At 45.1% G+C, this 17845-nt stretch overlaps 1 protein-coding gene across 3 annotated transcripts in view; it reads right to left on the bottom strand.

Annotated features, from left to right (window-relative positions):
• The window catches only part of LOC119972233 (vacuolar protein sorting-associated protein 13B-like), a 1046946-nt gene that overhangs the window by 107054 nt on the left and 922047 nt on the right, over nucleotides 1-17845 (bottom strand). For 2 of the 3 annotated variants that reach the window (XM_038808618.1, XM_038808616.1), the window contains exons 41-43: nucleotides 6888-7069; nucleotides 5269-5618; nucleotides 483-644 (exon numbers count right to left, since the gene is read on the bottom strand). In XM_038808618.1, the coding sequence (XP_038664546.1) occupies nucleotides 483-644; nucleotides 5269-5618; nucleotides 6888-7069 (694 nt within the window). The remainder of the gene's footprint in view (nucleotides 1-482; nucleotides 645-5268; nucleotides 5619-6887; nucleotides 7070-17845) is intronic. The other variant, XM_038808617.1, reaches the window with a different exon arrangement.

Below are 17845 nucleotides of genomic sequence, written 5' to 3'. Positions count from 1 at the left end.
ATTCCACCTGTGTGGAACAAACTACACATCAGTGCCTCATGCTTGTTAATGTTCTCTCAACCTTTCAGAACCTAAAGCTCCGCGCTGCAAGAAATAAACATTTCCTTTGACAATTTGCTTCCAGGAGCAAGGACAGAATTACATGCAAACGCTGTGAGGGAGCCAGAATGTTCATCATATTCATACAGAAGTTATGAGAAAATGCCAAACTTGTATCCTGACCTTGGGGTGAAAAAACATGACTGGTGTCCTTGAAGGGTTGCTCCTTGACTTGCTGGGTTACATTTAAGCTTTACTTTGAGGTATTTAGACTAAGTTGGAGCCTGTTGCATTGGTGCATCGCTGACATTTTCCGAACTAAATCACAAAATATTTGCTTTAAACTTATTAATATCTACTTCAAGGCACCTGCTGTTATTATTATGTTCAGTCCCCTGAAGGAATCGCCAAAGAATAATTCAGCAAGCTACGTTTTGTAATACCTGGGGGGACTTGTGCGAGCGCCAGCTGTACTGATGACTGTGCTGACTAGCCAGTAGAACATTTTCATCAGTATCCACCTGGCCAAACCGCAGTGTCTCCTGAGTGTCGTTACATATCACAAAGTGGCTGAAGACCAACTCCTCTGCCTCTGGATGTTCATTCTGGAACGGAAAACATCAGTGTGCATTAGATCAGCCCTAAAGATGTTTAGCAGCCGTCCGCCTAGTGGTAAATACCATAGCCTGAAAAACCCGAGGACGTGAATACACTGGTTAATATTTCAGATGACTGACACAAGCTGGTTACTGTCAATGCCGGCATTTTAAATTCTCCATAGTGCTTAATAAAACAGTTACTTAAAAAAAAAAATTGGATCCTTCTGCTGGCCGGGGTCTCTTCCATGAACTGGTTTGGAACTTAAAAGTTGGCAATCGCTCTGACGCTTAATTTTTAATGACTGCAAAAATATAGAGAAAAAAATACGAGCATCTTAGCTCAGCATTCTACTTTTACAAAGGAGAGAACTAAGATTTTCGAGGCGGACCAGTGAGTGGGTTCAATTTGACCAAAGTAATCTGTGTGACCACTGAAATATTGCCTCTGAGAAATGTCCCTGGCACCTAACAAGCAGGTCTTGGAATTGTGAAGCAGAAGTAATTTGAAATATATCAGGAAAGAAAATAGTTAAAAAAGAATCAGTGGGACGGAATGTTCACACTGATTATGCATTATTTGCTTGCATGATCTACAATGAATTGAACTTCAGCGTTGAGAGAAACTGAACTACAGAACTGCACAGGAAGATTAAGCGGAGCGTTTTCTTTTGGGACCTAGTTTGTAATCGAATCCCTGGCTTCCAGATATTCAATTCTCTCTGCTACACTTGGGAAGATTCTTCTGAACCAGCCGACAAGGATAACATGATCCAGTGCACCCCGCTCACAGGAACAGCCCCTCGTTGACACAGTCCAGGGCTATTCACCTGCCCTCCACTCTCGAGGGAGGAAAAAAGTGCTTTTTAAAAAGAAACAGAAGAAACTTTTTTTTTTAAATTTCCAATTAAGAGGCCAATCCACCTACCCTGCACATCTTAGGGTTGTGGGGGTGAGACCCACGCAGTCACGGAGAGAGTATGCAAACTCCACGCGGACAGTCGCTCGGGGCTGGGATCGAACCCTGGTCCTCGGTGCCGTGAGGCAACAGTGCTAACCACTGGGCCACCGTGCCGCCTGAAGTCGAAGAAACCTAAATGCAGACACAGTTCGAAGACAGGCCCTCCACCTACCTCATTAATTAAGAGCTGCATGTCATCAACAGGAGAATAGGCCAACTCCGTACCAATTTGTGAGGAGGGTTACAGGAGATCAGAGTACACATTCGCACTTTGTATATACAATACAATGTTTTCCATAATTAATCTAGTCCAGGCTGTTCAGCTTATAAATCACAAGAGCTCTTGCAGTTAGTTGGTAACTAAGATGAACTAAGAGATTAGCAGACTGGTCTGCTATCGTTCCTAGATATCCATTAGTTTTTGCCTCACATGAAATGCTGACACATTCCTGCTAGAGCTTCCAAAAGACAATTCCCTGAACTGAAGATGAAATCTGGTGATTTTCTGAAATTAAGACAGGATATTTATTGCACGCGAGAGAATTTTACACAGACACTGCCAGCTTTAAGAATTCTTCTGAATCCAGTGCGCACGTTATTTTACTGGACTCACTCCATGTTTGGTAGTTGTAGAATGAAAGAAGATTTTTCAGCACCAGTTTCGCCATTTTATGTCAAATCCAGGTCTTGAAGAGTCACTGTTACATCAAAAATAATTGCATTTATGTCACACCTTCCAAGACCAAGGATGTTCCAAAACTATTTCCAATCATGAGGCACTTTCGAAGTGAGGCCACTGTTGTGGTGGAACAAGTGGTGGGGCCTCAACTATTCACAATCTGGTGAAGGGGCTGATTGCATGGTAGCTAAATTTGCTGATGTCACCACGGCAAGTAGGAAGGGGGGGGGGGGTGCAGGGGGTCTGCAAAGAGACATAAACAGGTTAAGTGAATGGGTAAAAACCTGGCAGATGGAGTATAATGTTGGAAAATATGAACTAGTCTGGCAGGACGAATAGAAAAGCAGTATCCTATTCAAATGGAGAAAGATTGCAGAACGCGGTGGCACCGAGATATCTGGGTGTACTGGTACAAAGAGTCATAGAGATCTACAGCACAGAAATAGCCCTTTGGCCCATCACATTAGCGCCAGTCAAAAACAACCACCTAATTATTCTAAATCCATTTTCCAGCACTTGGCCCAAAGACTAGTCTGCCTCGGCATCGCAAATCCTTCTTAAATGTTATGAGAGTCTCTGCCTCCACCACACTTTCAAGCAGTTAGTTCCAGACCCACTGCATGCTGGGTGAAAAACCTTATCCTCACAACCCCTCTAAACCTCCTGCCTCTTACCTCCTGGTCACTGATCCCTCTACCAAGGGGGAAAGTTTGTTCCTGTCTACTCCATCTATGCCCCTCATAATTTTATACATCTCAATCATGTCCTCCCTCAGTGCCCTCTGCTACAAGGAAAATAACCCCAGTCTATCCAATCTCTCTTCATAACTAAAACTCTCCAGCTCAGGCAACATCCTGGCAAATCTCCTCTGCATCCTTTCCAGTGCTATCACAAATCCCTCCAAAATGTGGATTCCAGAACAGCACGCAATACTATAACTGTGGCTTTACCAACAGTTTATACAGTTCCAGCATAACCTTCCTGCTCTTAAACTCAATGCCTCAGCTAATAAAGGCAAGTATACCACATGCCTTCTTCATCACTGTATCCACCTGCCCGTCTACATAAAGGGACCGGTGTATATGTACACCAAGGTCCCTCTGATTCTCTCTGCTTCCCAGGGTCCTGCCATTCATAGATATCATAGAATTTACAGTGCAGAAGGAGGCCATTCGACCCATTGAATCTGCACTGGCTCTTGGAAAGAGCACCCAACCCAAGGTCAACACCTCCCCCAATCCCAATAACCCAGTAACCCCACCCAACACTAAGGGCAATTTTGGACACTAAGGGCAATTTAGCATGGCCAATCCACCTAACCTGCACATCTTTGGACTGTGGGAGGAAACTGGAGCACCCGGAGGAAACCCACGCACACACGGGGAGGATGTGCAGACTCCGCACAGACAGTGACCCAAGCCGGAATCGAACCAGGGACCCTGGAGCTGTGAAGCCATTGTGCTATCCACAATGCTACCGTCCTGCCCAAATTCACCCTGTATCCCCTTGCCTTATTTATCTTGCCCAAGTGCATCACCTCACACTTGTCTGGATTGCATTCCATTTGCCACTAATCAGCCCTCTATATCCTCCTGTAATCTAAGGCTATCCTCCTCACTATTTACCACATGAATTACAAAAGGTCGGTATGCAGATACAGTGCATGATTGGCAAGGCAAATGGAATGATGGCATTATTACCAGGGGAATGGGGCGGCATGGTGGCACAGTTGGTTAGCACTGCTGCCTCACAATGCCAAGGAGCCAGATTCAATTCCGGCCTTGGGTGACTGTCTGTGTGTAGTTTGCACGTTCTTCCAGTGTGTGTGTGGGGGTTTCCTCTGGGTGCTCCGGTTTTCTTCCACAGTCCAAAGATGTGCAGGTTAGGTGGATTGGCCATGCAAAGGTTAGGCGAGGATAGGGTGGCGGGGGCATGGGCCTGTGTAGGGTGCTCTTTCGAGTGCATACTCGATGGGCCGAATGACCGCCACCTGCACTCTAGGAATTCTGTGATTCTATGAATGGAATATTAAAATATAGATGTTTTACTGCATCTGTAGAGGCCACACCTCGAATATGTTGCATAATTTTGGTCTCCTTGTTTGAAAAAAATCTATAATTATGTTAGAAGCAGTACCGAGAAGGTTCATGCGACTCATCCTGGGATGAGGGGACAATTGTATGAAGAAAAGCTGAGCAAGTTGAGCTTACTCCCAATGAAATTTAGTAGAATGAGAGAGGACCTCTGTGAAACACAGCAGATCCTGAGCGGATCTGACAGGGTAGATGGTGGAAGGATGTTTCCACTTGTGGTGGAGACCAGAACCAGGTGACAGAGTCTAAGAAAAGGTCTATAATTTAAGAAAGAGATGAGGAGAAATGTTTTTCCTCAAAAAGTCTTAAGTCTATGGAAATCCCTTCCCCAGAGAGCAGTGGAGGCTGGTCACTGTATTCATTCAAGGCAGACTTAGATTTAAAAAAAATATATTGTTAGGCAATGGGAGTCAAGGATTAAAGTGCCAAATGTGGCATTTTATGCCAAATATATCTGAGGTATTTGTTATCCAAGGGTGGGAAGCGGTGTGAGGCAAAGGCGGGTGACTGGAGTTAGGTCGCAGATACGCCACAGATCTGTCACTGAATGACAGAGCAGGCTGAAGGGCTCAAATGCCGATTCTAGTACTCCTATTTGGCAATTAAAAGAGTTTTAATGATTTGAACAATGTCAAAGTAAAATTCTGTGGATGCTGGAAATCTGAAATAAAGGCAGAAACTGGTGGAAATACTCAGCAGGTCTGGCAGCATCTGTGGAGAAACAGTGTCCTTGACCTTCTATTTTTCTTCACTTCCTCCGCAGCATAAAATCCACCGTGTTTCTTCCTCCCCTGTGCCCTGACGAAGAGTCACGCGGACTCAAAATGTTAACTCTGTTTCTTCCGCCACAGATGCTGCCGGACCTGCTGAGCATTTCCAGCAGCTTCTGTTTTAACATACCTGCTTCCAAGCACGGACTGCCATGTCCAGTGAATGAATCGCGTGCTGCCCCACGTTGATGAACACAGGGTCAACAAACATGTTTCCGTCCATCAGCTGCTCCACGGAGCTGTTGCTGATGGCCACTTGTCCGTGAAAAATGAAGGGTTTTAAAATGCTCAACATGGTTAGATTGCGGTACTCGAGCAGCTTGCAGTCGGCGATGGCTGAGAACTGGAGCTCCCGGCAGACAGGGCCATCAGACCATTGCCGCAAGTAGACGTTTGGGCTTTTCAGAGAAGCGATCATGTATTCTTGCTCTGCAGGCAACTTTCTATCGGGGATGAACATCTGGAGGCGGCTGGGATGTGCTGTGAGATAAAAATAAATATCTCAATGCTCCTGATGTTATTTTTAAATTTTGATAGATTATATAAAACAATAAAAATTAAATCATTCACTGATTTATAATTGACGTATAGCCAGATAAATACCTTTAATTATGTCCCTTAAAATGAAATTAAACCATTTAATTTTTGTCCATTTCATGTTCATATTTATAAAACTATCTTACCGGATGCAATAGAAGGGATTGATTTGGTGATATCAATGGCATTATTTATCCCATTCCGTGTGGAGGTTATTTCAAAGTTGAAAACAGAATGGATTTTGAATTTAAAATAGATTTAGGGGAGTGGGAGCAAATGGATTGCACTTTGAGAGCTGGCAGGCACAACGGGCCAAATGGCCTGCAGCTACTAAAACCAGAAGTTACTGAAAAGCCGAAACGGAGGCACTAAAATTACACTCAGATTAAAGAGGGAAATTCCCAATAAAATAGCAGAGAGAACTATGGGCACACCTCTTTAAGTGTTCAGTGTATTTACAAAGCCCAAGAGTGCGGTGGTAGCTGGGACAGTGAGTAAATTTAAGGAGGCGTCAGACAGATTTTTAATTGGCAATGGTTTGAAGGGTTATATAGAACGGGCAGGAAGGGGGAGTTGAGGCCAGGATGGAATCAGCCATGATCACATTGAGGGTGTTAGGCTCGGAAGGCTAAATTGCCGACGAAGCTGTGCATACCTTGTATTCGTTTGGTTGTTCACTGTGTAATGCTCAAGAACTGCTGAAATAAAGGCAGCCGTCGAAGTATTTCATCTTGCACACATCAGGACAATTCGTGAGCATATCAATGTAACAGGAACAACAATTTATACTCTATGCGTACTGGAATTCTTGTGAAAATTGTTCTGATGAGTGCAAGACAAAAAGCTTTGACAAAAATGTTTCTTTTTTCAGCAATACTCATGTTCTGTACTAGCAAATGATTTTTTATTCAATATTCAGCATGAGATACTATTTAGAGTCGCAATGACTAGGATGACCATAATGAACAATATATGAGGAAAATCTGCCTCATATATTTCACAGGCAGAAATGTTTTTTTTTAATTAATACTATTGTTTGAATAAAGGCCATAATATACCTTGCAGAAAGCACATTTTGCTCTTTTTCCAATATTTAAAAAAAAATGTAATATGTTGTGACAGATTTCCTCCAATGCACTGATGAAGCTTTAGTTTAAAATTGGAAAGTTCCAAGAATTAAATTAGCACATTTTGGTTTTATCAGTAACGTACCTGTGCCCAGCTGATCCAGGTGATGGCAAAGATGAAGCTCAAGTTGGGCAAACTGCAACGAGATGCCAAGAGAAGGCACGAACCATGGTGCAAAACACGAATCTACCCTGGTACAGGCTGCCAATGCCATTGGAGACACAAGTTGATCACAGATGCTTTGCGAGCCAGACTCGCCATCACTGCTAATGAGAATACATGGCAAAAATAATGTACATCACATTTCTGCCAACACATTCGAGAAATAGACTTATTTTTTTTAAATGAAGTTAAACTTTGCAGAGTTATTGTTCTGTCAAAGATGTCTCTCAACAACCAAAGGATATTCACAGTACCAGGCTCACCCCAATCTGAAAATTGGCCATTTCTTCAGGCTGTAGGCATTAGCAAAGAAAGTGAAAAAATATTCAATATTTTCCAGGTGGACTCAAGCAAGCAACAGGGTTATCTTTTAAGCTGGGAGCAGAAAGCAACTGACAGTGCAAAAGAGAACAGAATTAAAGGGCAGATGATAAAATGCCACTCAGGAGGGCACTGGGGTAACAAGATCTGGAGGTGAGAAAACCATGAATGAGGGTTTCTGCAATAGAGGTGCTAAAATTTGATGAGAGACAGATAATATTATGGATATGGCAGGAAGGGGTCTTAGGGTGGCACAGTAGCACAGTGGTTAGTACTGTTGTTTCACCAATGTTTCAGGGAAATACATCTGCCATCCTTACCCCGCCTGGCTTCCACCCGGTCTGGCAGACCTCCAACAATGTGCTTGACTTTTAGTTGCCCTTCTCCTCGTGTCTGCTTGGGTTTCCTCCGGGTGCTCTGAGTTTAGGAGGAACGTCTTCACCCAAAGGGTTGTGAATCTATGGAATTCCTTGCCCAGTGAAGCAGTTGAGGCTCCTTCATTAAATGTTTTTAAGGTAAAGATAGATAGTTTTTTGAAGAATAAAGGGATTAAGGGTTATGGTGTTCGGGCCGGAAAGTGGAGCTGAGTCCACGAAAGATCAGCCATGATCTCATTGAATGGCGGAGCAGGCTCGAGGGGCCAGATGGCCTACTCCTGCTCCTAGTTCTTATGTTCTAAGTCCCGAAAGACGTGCTGTTAGGTACTTTGGGCATTCTGAATTTTCCCTCCGTGTACCTGAACAGGTGCCGGAATGTGGCGACTGGGGGATTTTCACAGTAACTTAATTGCAGTGTTAATGTAAGCCTGCTTGTGACAATAAAGATTATTGCAATAAAGATTATTATTATGATGCTAAGCGTATGATGTCAGAAGCTCAGCTTGAAGGTAAATAACACAGAGTGTTGAGACAGAAAAAATGTTAGGAATAGGTGTTTTACACAGAATTTCTCTTCAAAGATATTTAAGATTAATTTTATTTTGATTGATGAGACCCTCGACAGTCCTTTGTCATTCTATTAAAATGCCTAATTTAGTATTTATGCAAATTTTATATCGGAGGTATTTGCTAACCAAGGGTAGTAAGGGATGTGGGGCAAAGGCGAGTGTTTGAAGTTTGTCCTTGATCTCACTGAATGTCAGAGCAGGCATGAGGGGCACAACTACCCACTCCTATTCCACAATCTCTATTCATGATGCTATCACAGGGGTTATGTAACGTGGAAATTTTAATCGGGAGCTGCCTCTAATGGACAGTGTTAAAGTATAAGATAGTGAAAAACAGATTGAAAGGCACAAGAAATCTCATAAATATTTTCCCGTAGGCGGGTAGAACAATGGCAGATGAAATTCACAAAGTCCAATGCGCGCAGGATGAAACACAAGTACCATTGGTAATCGGCGAGTGGTTTTCATAGAATTTACAGTACAGAAGGAGGCCATTCGGCCCATTGGGTCTGCAGGGCCCCTGGAAAGAGCATCCTACTTAAGCCCGCACCTCCATCCAGTTACCCCACCTACCCTTTTTGGACACCAAGGGCAATTTAGCATGACCAATCCACCTAACCTGCACATCTTTGGAGATAGCAGTCAAATCTACCACTGCAGAGCATTATATCTCTATGCCCCTGTTCACATTTGAAAGTATTTTGTTAATGATTGTTGGAAAATGAAATATATGACATTTTGAACAATCAAATCTGAGGAGGCACCACAATCTTGCAAACCCACATAATTTATCAGCACTGTTACTTGTTAACAAAAGTTTAATTACATGTAACAACTGAATACTAACATATACCAGTAAAGGGTGAATTAAGGATTTTAGACCATTATAGACACAGCATTTGGATGTCCAGTTGTTGAAGAGCAACTATCAGCAACTCGAATGCTAAATTATATCGGCAAAATAGAAGAGAACAAATTAGTGGAACCTAGCTCACTGAGATACATTAGCTCCAGGTCCCGTCACCCTTCAATCTAAAAATGATCATCCTCATTTTCAAACACCACCATGGCCTTGACCACCGCCTACTCTTCCCCATCCTGCCATTTCTGTGATCTGTGTCATTTGTGCAGCCCTTTGAGATCGCTGCGTTCCTCCTATTCTGGTCTCTTGCACATCCCTGATTCAAACATTCCCCCATTGGCGCCTCTGACCTCAGCTTTTCACAGTAACTTCACTGCAGTGTTCATGTAAGCCGACTCGTGACAATATTAAAGATTATTATTATTAGCTGCGGAGGAGCTCTGGAATTCCTTTACTAAACCTCTCCACCACGCTACCTTTCTCCCCTTCTTGAAGGCACTTCTTAAAACCTAAAGCATTGACCAGACCTTTGGTTGTCTGCCCTAATGTGTGACACCATGTCACCTTGTTTTGATAACTCTCCTGTGACGTGGCAATTATGTGAGAAGCATAATTATATTTATACCGGCAATTTGCTCTGGTTATGCAATATTTTGATTATAATAAAAAAAATTAAAGTACCAGAGACGCTGGAAACCATCAACGAAATCAGAAAATGTGGGGAAAACTCGGCAGGTCAGGCAGCACCTGTAGAGATGTTTCAGGCTGATAGTTGTGATGGGAGGTCCAGCCCTGGAATGCTAACTTGAAGGTTTTCTCTCACTCCACAGATGTTGCCTGACCTTTCGAGTGTTTCGAGCATTTTCTGTTTTTATCTCCATCAAGTTCTGGGCACAGGAACAGCAATATCTTGAGCAAAACGTAGAGAAGAATTTAAAAAAATCAAATTGTGAGATAGAAGGACCGACTAGGAAACACAGGATTTTCAACCACAGAAATAGGCAATTGGGGACTAGGGGGTGTCCGGGGGGGGGGGGGGGGGGGGGGGGGGCGTGGTGATGGTAGTAACCCATAATTATTGTTTCAGGTGATATGCTGTAACCTGTTTAAAAAGGTAAAGCTGGAACACGGCAACTAATTAAACAAGGACAACTAAGAGCATCGGAACAAACGATCAAAAGTCAGACTAAAGACAGATGTCAAAAAGTTCCCCACAAAGTGGCCAATATGGTGAATGATTTGGTTAAGAATTCGCTGGGTGCGACGTTGTGGGAATCTGGTGGTTTGTTCCAAATGGTTGAATCATGATGGGCTGAACACTGTTTCGCACATTTATCCATTTTACAATCTTTATGGTATTTGGGATCAAGTGGCAAGTGGTACGAATATAATTCCTTTTCAAAGTACTGGATTCAAGATTAAAATTAAAAAAGCATTTGTGGACGATTTAATGTCATTGTATTTATTCTCTGGACTTTATTAATGTACTTGGCCACACTTTCCCTTCAAAAGTTGATTTGGGGTTTTGGTTGTTATTCAAAAAAACAAGGTTTCAAACAGCTGAAAGTGGTGTGCAAGCTAGAGTTACTTCTGAACTACTTGGCGAGAAAGTCAAGCGAATAAAATTCCAATCTTGACCTGGAAGCACCCTGTTACATACACTGATCATTCAAATATTCAACAGTGGGGTCCAGTCGCAGGTTGCAAAGGTAGAGAAAGTATGAGCAACATGAGTTATAGCGCAAAACAGCTTCAATTCTTGCATCCAAAGCGACAATAAATCAAGGGCAAATCAAGGCAGAGAGAGACAATGTGTGGCTCCTTTTAACTATTTGTATAAGGACAACATATATCCAGAGGTTTACTTGTTCCATACAGATGTTAAAAAGTTTCCATTGTATCAATCTAAGCATTGTAATCTAACAAAGGGGTCACTTAGCAACAGTTGAACATACAGGGAAATTCAATACGTCTAAGTTACTGCATTCTTTCAAAACACATTCCTGATCTCTTAAGCAGAAGTTATCTTTGCCAAGTCATCTTTCTTAATTTAAAACAGATAAAGTATTTTCTAATTCTGAAAATGGACTTGTTATGTATGAGACAGAAATTAATCCAGCGTCACTCCAAAAGAACATTTTTTAATTGGCCAGAATTTACTGCCAGAGTAATGGTTGAGGAGATTAACGGCGCTGATTGTTAATAACGTGTAAACCGTTTAGTAACTTGCAGTAAAGAGAAACCCCATTAACTTCAAATCGCAACAAATTGCTGAATGAATTATGGTGCTTTGCCATTAGCCTCACAAGAACAGCATTTCATCCTCAAACTCCCTGTGACCTTCAATTAATTGATGTATTTGCATATTAATTAACAATTGTCTCTGCCTCATAAAGCAAACAATCAAAATTGTGCACTTTCTTTCCCACAGGTAGCAAATTAAACAAAACATTTTTTATTTTCTTCACTCTCTTAATCCAATATTTCTTTCTCTCTCATTATTTATCTTTCTGTACATGATTTAACTCCAGCTCAACCGATTTCCTTCCTTGTCAATACTTTCTTTCTGAATCCTTAACTTTTATTGATTAAGAGTTAGTCTCTGTTAGTCTCCTTGTTCACCAAGCTCCCAGTTGCCCTATAGCCCTCGTCGGACCATTATCAGCTCACACCTTCGGCTAGTTAAGTTTAACACTGTTGCTTCACAGCGCCAGGGACCCAGGTTCGATTCCTGGCTTGGATCATTGTCTGTGCGGAGTCTGCACGCTCTCCCTGTGTGTGCTTGGGTTTCCTCCGGGTGCGGCATTTTCCTCCCATAAGTCCCAAAAGACGTGCTTGTCAGGTGAATTGGACATTCTGAATTCTCCTTCCGTGTACCTGAACAGGCGCCGGAGTGTGGTGACTGGGGGCTTTTCACAGTAACTTCATTGCAGTGTTAATGTAAACCTACTTGTGACACTAATAAAGAATATGATCATCAAATGTTTGAGAGAATAAGTCTAAGCAATGAGATGCCATCAGGCTTTTGGTTATAACTTTAAAAGTGTTCTAATTATCCCTGAATAAGCAAAATTCACTTAATTTAAACGGTCGCAAGGAATAAAAGTATAAAAGGTGCGATCGGACAAAAAAAACAGAATCCCGTTTCCGCGGGGTGGTTCCCAGCACTACTATCGAACTATCGGGCACCCCCGGGCCCCATCCCAGTACTGGAAAAGTGCCACCTGGATCCTTGGCCAACCTGGCAGTGCCCTTGCCAGCCTGGGTACCATGGCAGTGCCTCAGTGGCACTATGGTGGCACTGCCATTGTGCCAGTCTGACAGTGCCAAGGTGCCCAGGTGGCATCAACAGTGCCAGGGTGCTACCCTGCCTCGAGGCCATTCACCCAGAGGTCTCCGATAGTCTGGGAGACGCCCGAAGTGCCGCTCCACCTGGTCCCCGTTTGGGGAGACCAGTGTTAAAAGGCGCCTGGCTAGCGTCTCCTCAGTCAAGCCGATGGATCCCGGGGGGGCTGGTTAGTTCTAATCGTTAGACCTCGTGGGCCGTAACGAGGGTTGGGAATCCCGGAAGAGGCCTCTCGCTGGATTTATCGACTGCGTCCTGTCCCGATTCCGCCGGGACACGCTGCTAAATCACGCCCAAAATGTTTGAGGATTTTATCTGCCTTCTAACGAAAATGAAATGATATTTTTTATCTTTAACACAATCAGCTGGTTAACTTATGATACAATACTGGCTGTAGATGCGGTGGAGAAAGATGGCCTCAGGGGAAAGCGAGGATTACAGGTTTTCTCTGTCTCCAGATCTGTGTTGAATAATTGCTGTAATTAAGTTGAATGTAATTTTCAGGACTATTTCTCTTCTTTTAGTCCACACTATCCATCGGAATTTTGACGATGCCATGTTAAGAGTACTAACTTCCTGGCCCCGAACAGATTAACTGACTGAAATTCCCCCATATCACAATTCGTTACAACTCTTTAGAGGGCACCGTCTAGTCAGAATCCTGTGAGATGTCGACCAGAGTCAGGTTTTCATAGACTCTCACAGCGCGGGAGGTCATCATTCAGCCCACTGATCCACGCCCGCTCTTTGGAAGAGCAATCCAATTTGTCCCACTCCCATGCTCTTTCCCCACAGCCCTGCAAAATGTTCCACTTTAATTAGCTGATCAATTCCCTCTGAAAGTAATTATTGAATCTGCTTCCACCTTCCTTTCTGGCAATGCATTCCAGATCACTGCAACCGACTGCATTTCTTTCAAAATGCCGCCTTCATACCTCTCGTTCTTTTGATTATCACCTTAAATCTCTGTCCTCTGGTTACCAATTATTTTGCCACCTGAATCTGTTTCTTCATCTTCATTATAGAACAATAGAACATTACAGCGCAGTACAGACCCTTCGGCCCTCGATGTTGCATGACCTGTGAAACCAATCTAAAGCCCATCTACACTATTCCATTATCATCCAATGGCCATTTAAATGCCCTTAATGTTGGCGAGTCCACTACTGCTGCAGGCAGGGCATTCCACGCCCTTACTACTCTCTGAGTAAAGAACCTACCTCTGACATCTGTCCTATATCTATCTCCCCTCAATTTAAAGCTATGTCCCCGGGTGCTAGCCATCACCATCCGAGGACGGTGATATATATATATATATATACACATATATATCAAAACTATTCATGAACTTGAACACCTTTAACCATCCATGCTTCTAGGGAACCAGTGTCTGTCTAGCCTCACTATGTAACGGAAAGCCCACATCCATGGCAGCATTCCAGGGATACTCCTCTGCACCCTTTTCTAAGGACTTCATGTCTGTTTGATACCCATTCTGTACAGCTGGGTCGTCATCTTCGTGTGTACAGGTTTAAGAAGTGGACCAGACAGTATGATTTTAATCCCCTTACCAATGTCTTCCATCTTTGTTTTGCAAAATGCTTATGCCAGAGTCTGTGGAGCCTAGCACAATAAAGTTGCATCCCAGAGATCATACTTTTGTTGATGTAACGCTTGTAAAATGCCCTCCAGCTAAGACTGCTGCACCAGCTGAATTTACACAACCTGCAACACGATCCCAGCTTCTGTGGTTTGTCTTGCTCCATACTCAGCTTTGTGTCAAGCAAACCATTCATAAAACGTTCCTTTAACTCTTAGCTAGGAGTTCTTATAGGGTGAGGAAAATATCTGCAATATTAGAGAATTTCAATTCTCAGCCAATTCATTGTTTTTGCGAATCAGATACAAATGTAGGGCGGCAGGGTAGCACAATGGTTAGCACTGATGCTTCACAGTGCCAGGGTCCCAGGTTTGATTCCCGGCTTGGATCACTTTCTGTGCAAAGTCTGCACGTTCTCCCAGTGTCTGTGTGGGTTTCCTCCGGGTGCTCCGGTTTCTGCCACGCCCTGAAAGTCGTGCTGTTAGATAATTTGGACATTCTGAATTCTTCCTCTGTGTACCCGAACGGGCACCGGAATGTGGTGACTTTCGGGGATTTTCACGGTAACTTCATTGCAGTGTTAATGTAAGCCTACTTGTGACAATAAAGATATTATTATGTAGTTTGTGAAATTTTGTAAGCTTACACCTTTACACCTTTCCAACAATCTAAAAGAGTTAGGTTTGGAATTTTATCCCTCACCTACTTGATACCATATTGAGTATGGAGAATGAGACCATTTGGACAGGTTTACCAAAGTGCTGAACAGCCTTGAGGAGGAAACCAGAGTACCCAGAGGAAACCCACGCAGACACGGGGAGAATGTGCAGATTCTGCACAGTGACCCAAGCGGGAATCGAACCCGGGTCCCTGGCGCTGTGAAGCAACTGTGCTAACCACTGCGCTACCGTGGCGCCCAGTATACCTTAGTATACACCTCCGAGCCCCCGTATGGGGTCTCAGGGATGGAACAGTTCCTCAACAGACTGGATATACCGGTGGTGGGGAAGGCCAGGAAATAGGCACTGGAAGCTCCGCTAGGGCTGGGTAAAATCGTGGAGTGCATCAACTCCCTGTGATCAGGGAAAGCACCGGGACTGGATGGGTTCGCGGGAGACTTTTACAAGTGGAACTTCTCCATCTTGGTGGAGGAGGTGAAGAGGGACCTGCAAAGATGGGACTCACTCCCTCTTTCACTCACCGGAAGGGTATAGACGGTCAAAATGAATGTGGTGCCTAGGTTCTCATCGTATACAGATCATTTCCAATCTTCAGCCCTGTGGTGAATCACAATCTAGTAATTCACACTGTGTTATATTGTATGTGTTGTGTTATTGTAAGCTCGGTATACGAGCAGTTGCGCAGCTCTGCCCATAGGGGGAGATGGGGAGTTTGTACTGGGCTCCACCCTTGGCTCCGCCCATGGTTCCGCCCATGGCTCCTCCCACTAACCGGAAGTATAAAGCTTTGCAGTTGTGAGCCTGCCTGCCAGTTCATCTCGTCACAGGCAGGCTCTGATTTAAGACTATTAAAACCACTGTTCACTTCCAACCACGTGTCTTGTGAATTGATGGTCACATCAATTTAATAGTCTTAGGAAACTAGAAGAAAACGACTATGGAATCAGCCCTCAAACCTGATCGACTAGAACTCGACCCGCAGGCTGCAGAGGCAAAAGAAATCTTTCAACACTGGCTCAGATGTTTCAAGGCCTACCTGGCTGAATCAAGTACTCCAGAAACTACAGAGGAGCAGAAACTCAGTCTACTGCACACAAGGGTGAGCCACCGTATATCTACTCAACTCAATAGTACCAACTATACGGGGGCACTTGCCATGCTAGATCAAATGTACGTGAGGCCCATCAACGAGGTCTACGTGCGCCATAATTTTACGACCCGCCGCCAGCGCCCCGCGGAGTCGTTGGAAGAATTCCTGCGGGAATTAAAGACTTTAGCTCGGGACTGTAATTACCAAGCTGTATCAGCCAAACAGCACATGGAGCTTGCCGTCAGAGATGTATACATGGCAGGGCTCAGATCAAACTATGTGCACAGCAGTTGCTCAAAAAAGGCCAGAATTTTGAGGACACGGTAGAATTGGCTACCACCATGGAGGTCTCGTTCCGCAGCCTCACCTCGTTCCCCGCGGACCAAGCAACCCCATCCTGGGCCCCCAACCAGCGACTGCCCCAGGCCTGCGCCGCGCGGCCACCCACCCATCACGCAGCTCCAGTGTGCCATTTTTGCGAACAGCCCCAGCACCCACGGCAGTACTGCCCGACCCGTAACGCGACCTGTAGCAGCTGCAGTCGCAAAGTACACTATGCCCGGGTCTGCCTGGCAAAGCAAGCCCCCTCTCCTCACTCTCCCGCAGCCCAGAGCACTCGTTTTCAAAATGCACAGGCCCGCAGGCCCCGAAATGCTGGGGCCTGCACTCCGACTCTGCCCCCAAACGACACGTGCGACTCATGGGGGCAGCCATCTTGGCAACCCCCCGCCACAAGGCTGGCCACGTGCGACTCATGGGGGCCGCCATCTTGGGTGCCATCTTCCTCGCCGCCCGCCACATGCGATCCACGGGGGCGGCCATCTCGGGATCCTTCCTCTTCCAACTCAGAAAATCGCTTCGAAGACTACGAACTCAGAGGGCAGTCATCACAGGGCCACTCCAGCACAGCTGATCGAGCCGCCGACTACCCGCAACCAGTCGCGTCCAAAGCACCTCCGCAACCCATTGATGACCGTTAAAATCAACGGCTACAGGACACCGTGCCTCTTTGACTCCAGGAGCACCGAGAGCTTCGTACACCCAGATCTGGTAAGACGCTGTTCGCTCCCTATTTTCCCTGACGGCAAACTATCTCCCTCGCTTCGGGCTCACACTCCGTTCACCTCCAAGGGCGCACCGCTGCGACCCTAACGATCCAGGGCACTAGCTTACACTAACTTCCAGCTATACGTGCTCCCTGAACTCTGCGCTCCACTCTTACTGGGACTCGACTTCCAGTGCAACCTCAAAAGCCTCACACTCAGCTTCGGCGGGCCTTTGCCCCCACTCACTATCTGCAGCCTCACTATGCTAAAATTCGACCCCCCTCCACTCTTTGCCAATCTCACGCCGGACTGCAAACCCAAACCCGTAGCCACTCGCAGCAGGCGATACAGCCAGCAGGACAGGGTGTTTATCAGAACCGAGGTCCATAGGCTTCTACGTGAGGGGATCATAGAGGTCAGTAATAGCCCCTGGAGAGTTCAGGTGGTGGTCGTCAAGACCGGGGAAAAATTCCGAATGGTTGTGGACTATAGCCAAACCATTAATCGGTTCACGCTCCTCGATGCGTACCCCCTCCCCAGGATTGCAGACATGGTGAATCAGATCACCCATTATAAAGTCTTCTCCACAGTGGATCTGAAGTCTACATACCAGCAGCTCCCAATCCGCCCGGAGGACCGCCACTACATGGCGTTTGAGGCCGACGGCCGGCTCTTCCACTTCCTCCAGGTTCCCTTTGGCGTCACGAATGGGGTCTCGGTGTTCCAACGAGCAATGGACCGGATGGTGGACCAGTACGGGCTGCGGGCCACATTTCCGTACCTGGATAACGTCAGCATCTGCAGCCACGATCAGCAGGACCACGACGCTAACCTCCATCAACATCGCCAAAGCGGCCATGCGGGTGGTGGATGAATCCGTCCCTTTTCAGGTAGAGAGCAATGCCTCAGAGGTTGCTCTCGCAGCCACACTAAATCAGACCAGTTGCCTTTTTCTCCCGAACCCTCTCCGCTTCGGAACTTCGACACTC

This window comes from Scyliorhinus canicula, chromosome 10, assembly GCF_902713615.1.
Source record: "Scyliorhinus canicula chromosome 10, sScyCan1.1, whole genome shotgun sequence".
Lineage (NCBI taxonomy): Eukaryota > Metazoa > Chordata > Chondrichthyes > Carcharhiniformes > Scyliorhinidae > Scyliorhinus > Scyliorhinus canicula.
The sequence above is the reverse complement of the archived record's forward strand: the minus strand, read 5'-3'. Positions and strand labels throughout refer to the sequence as shown.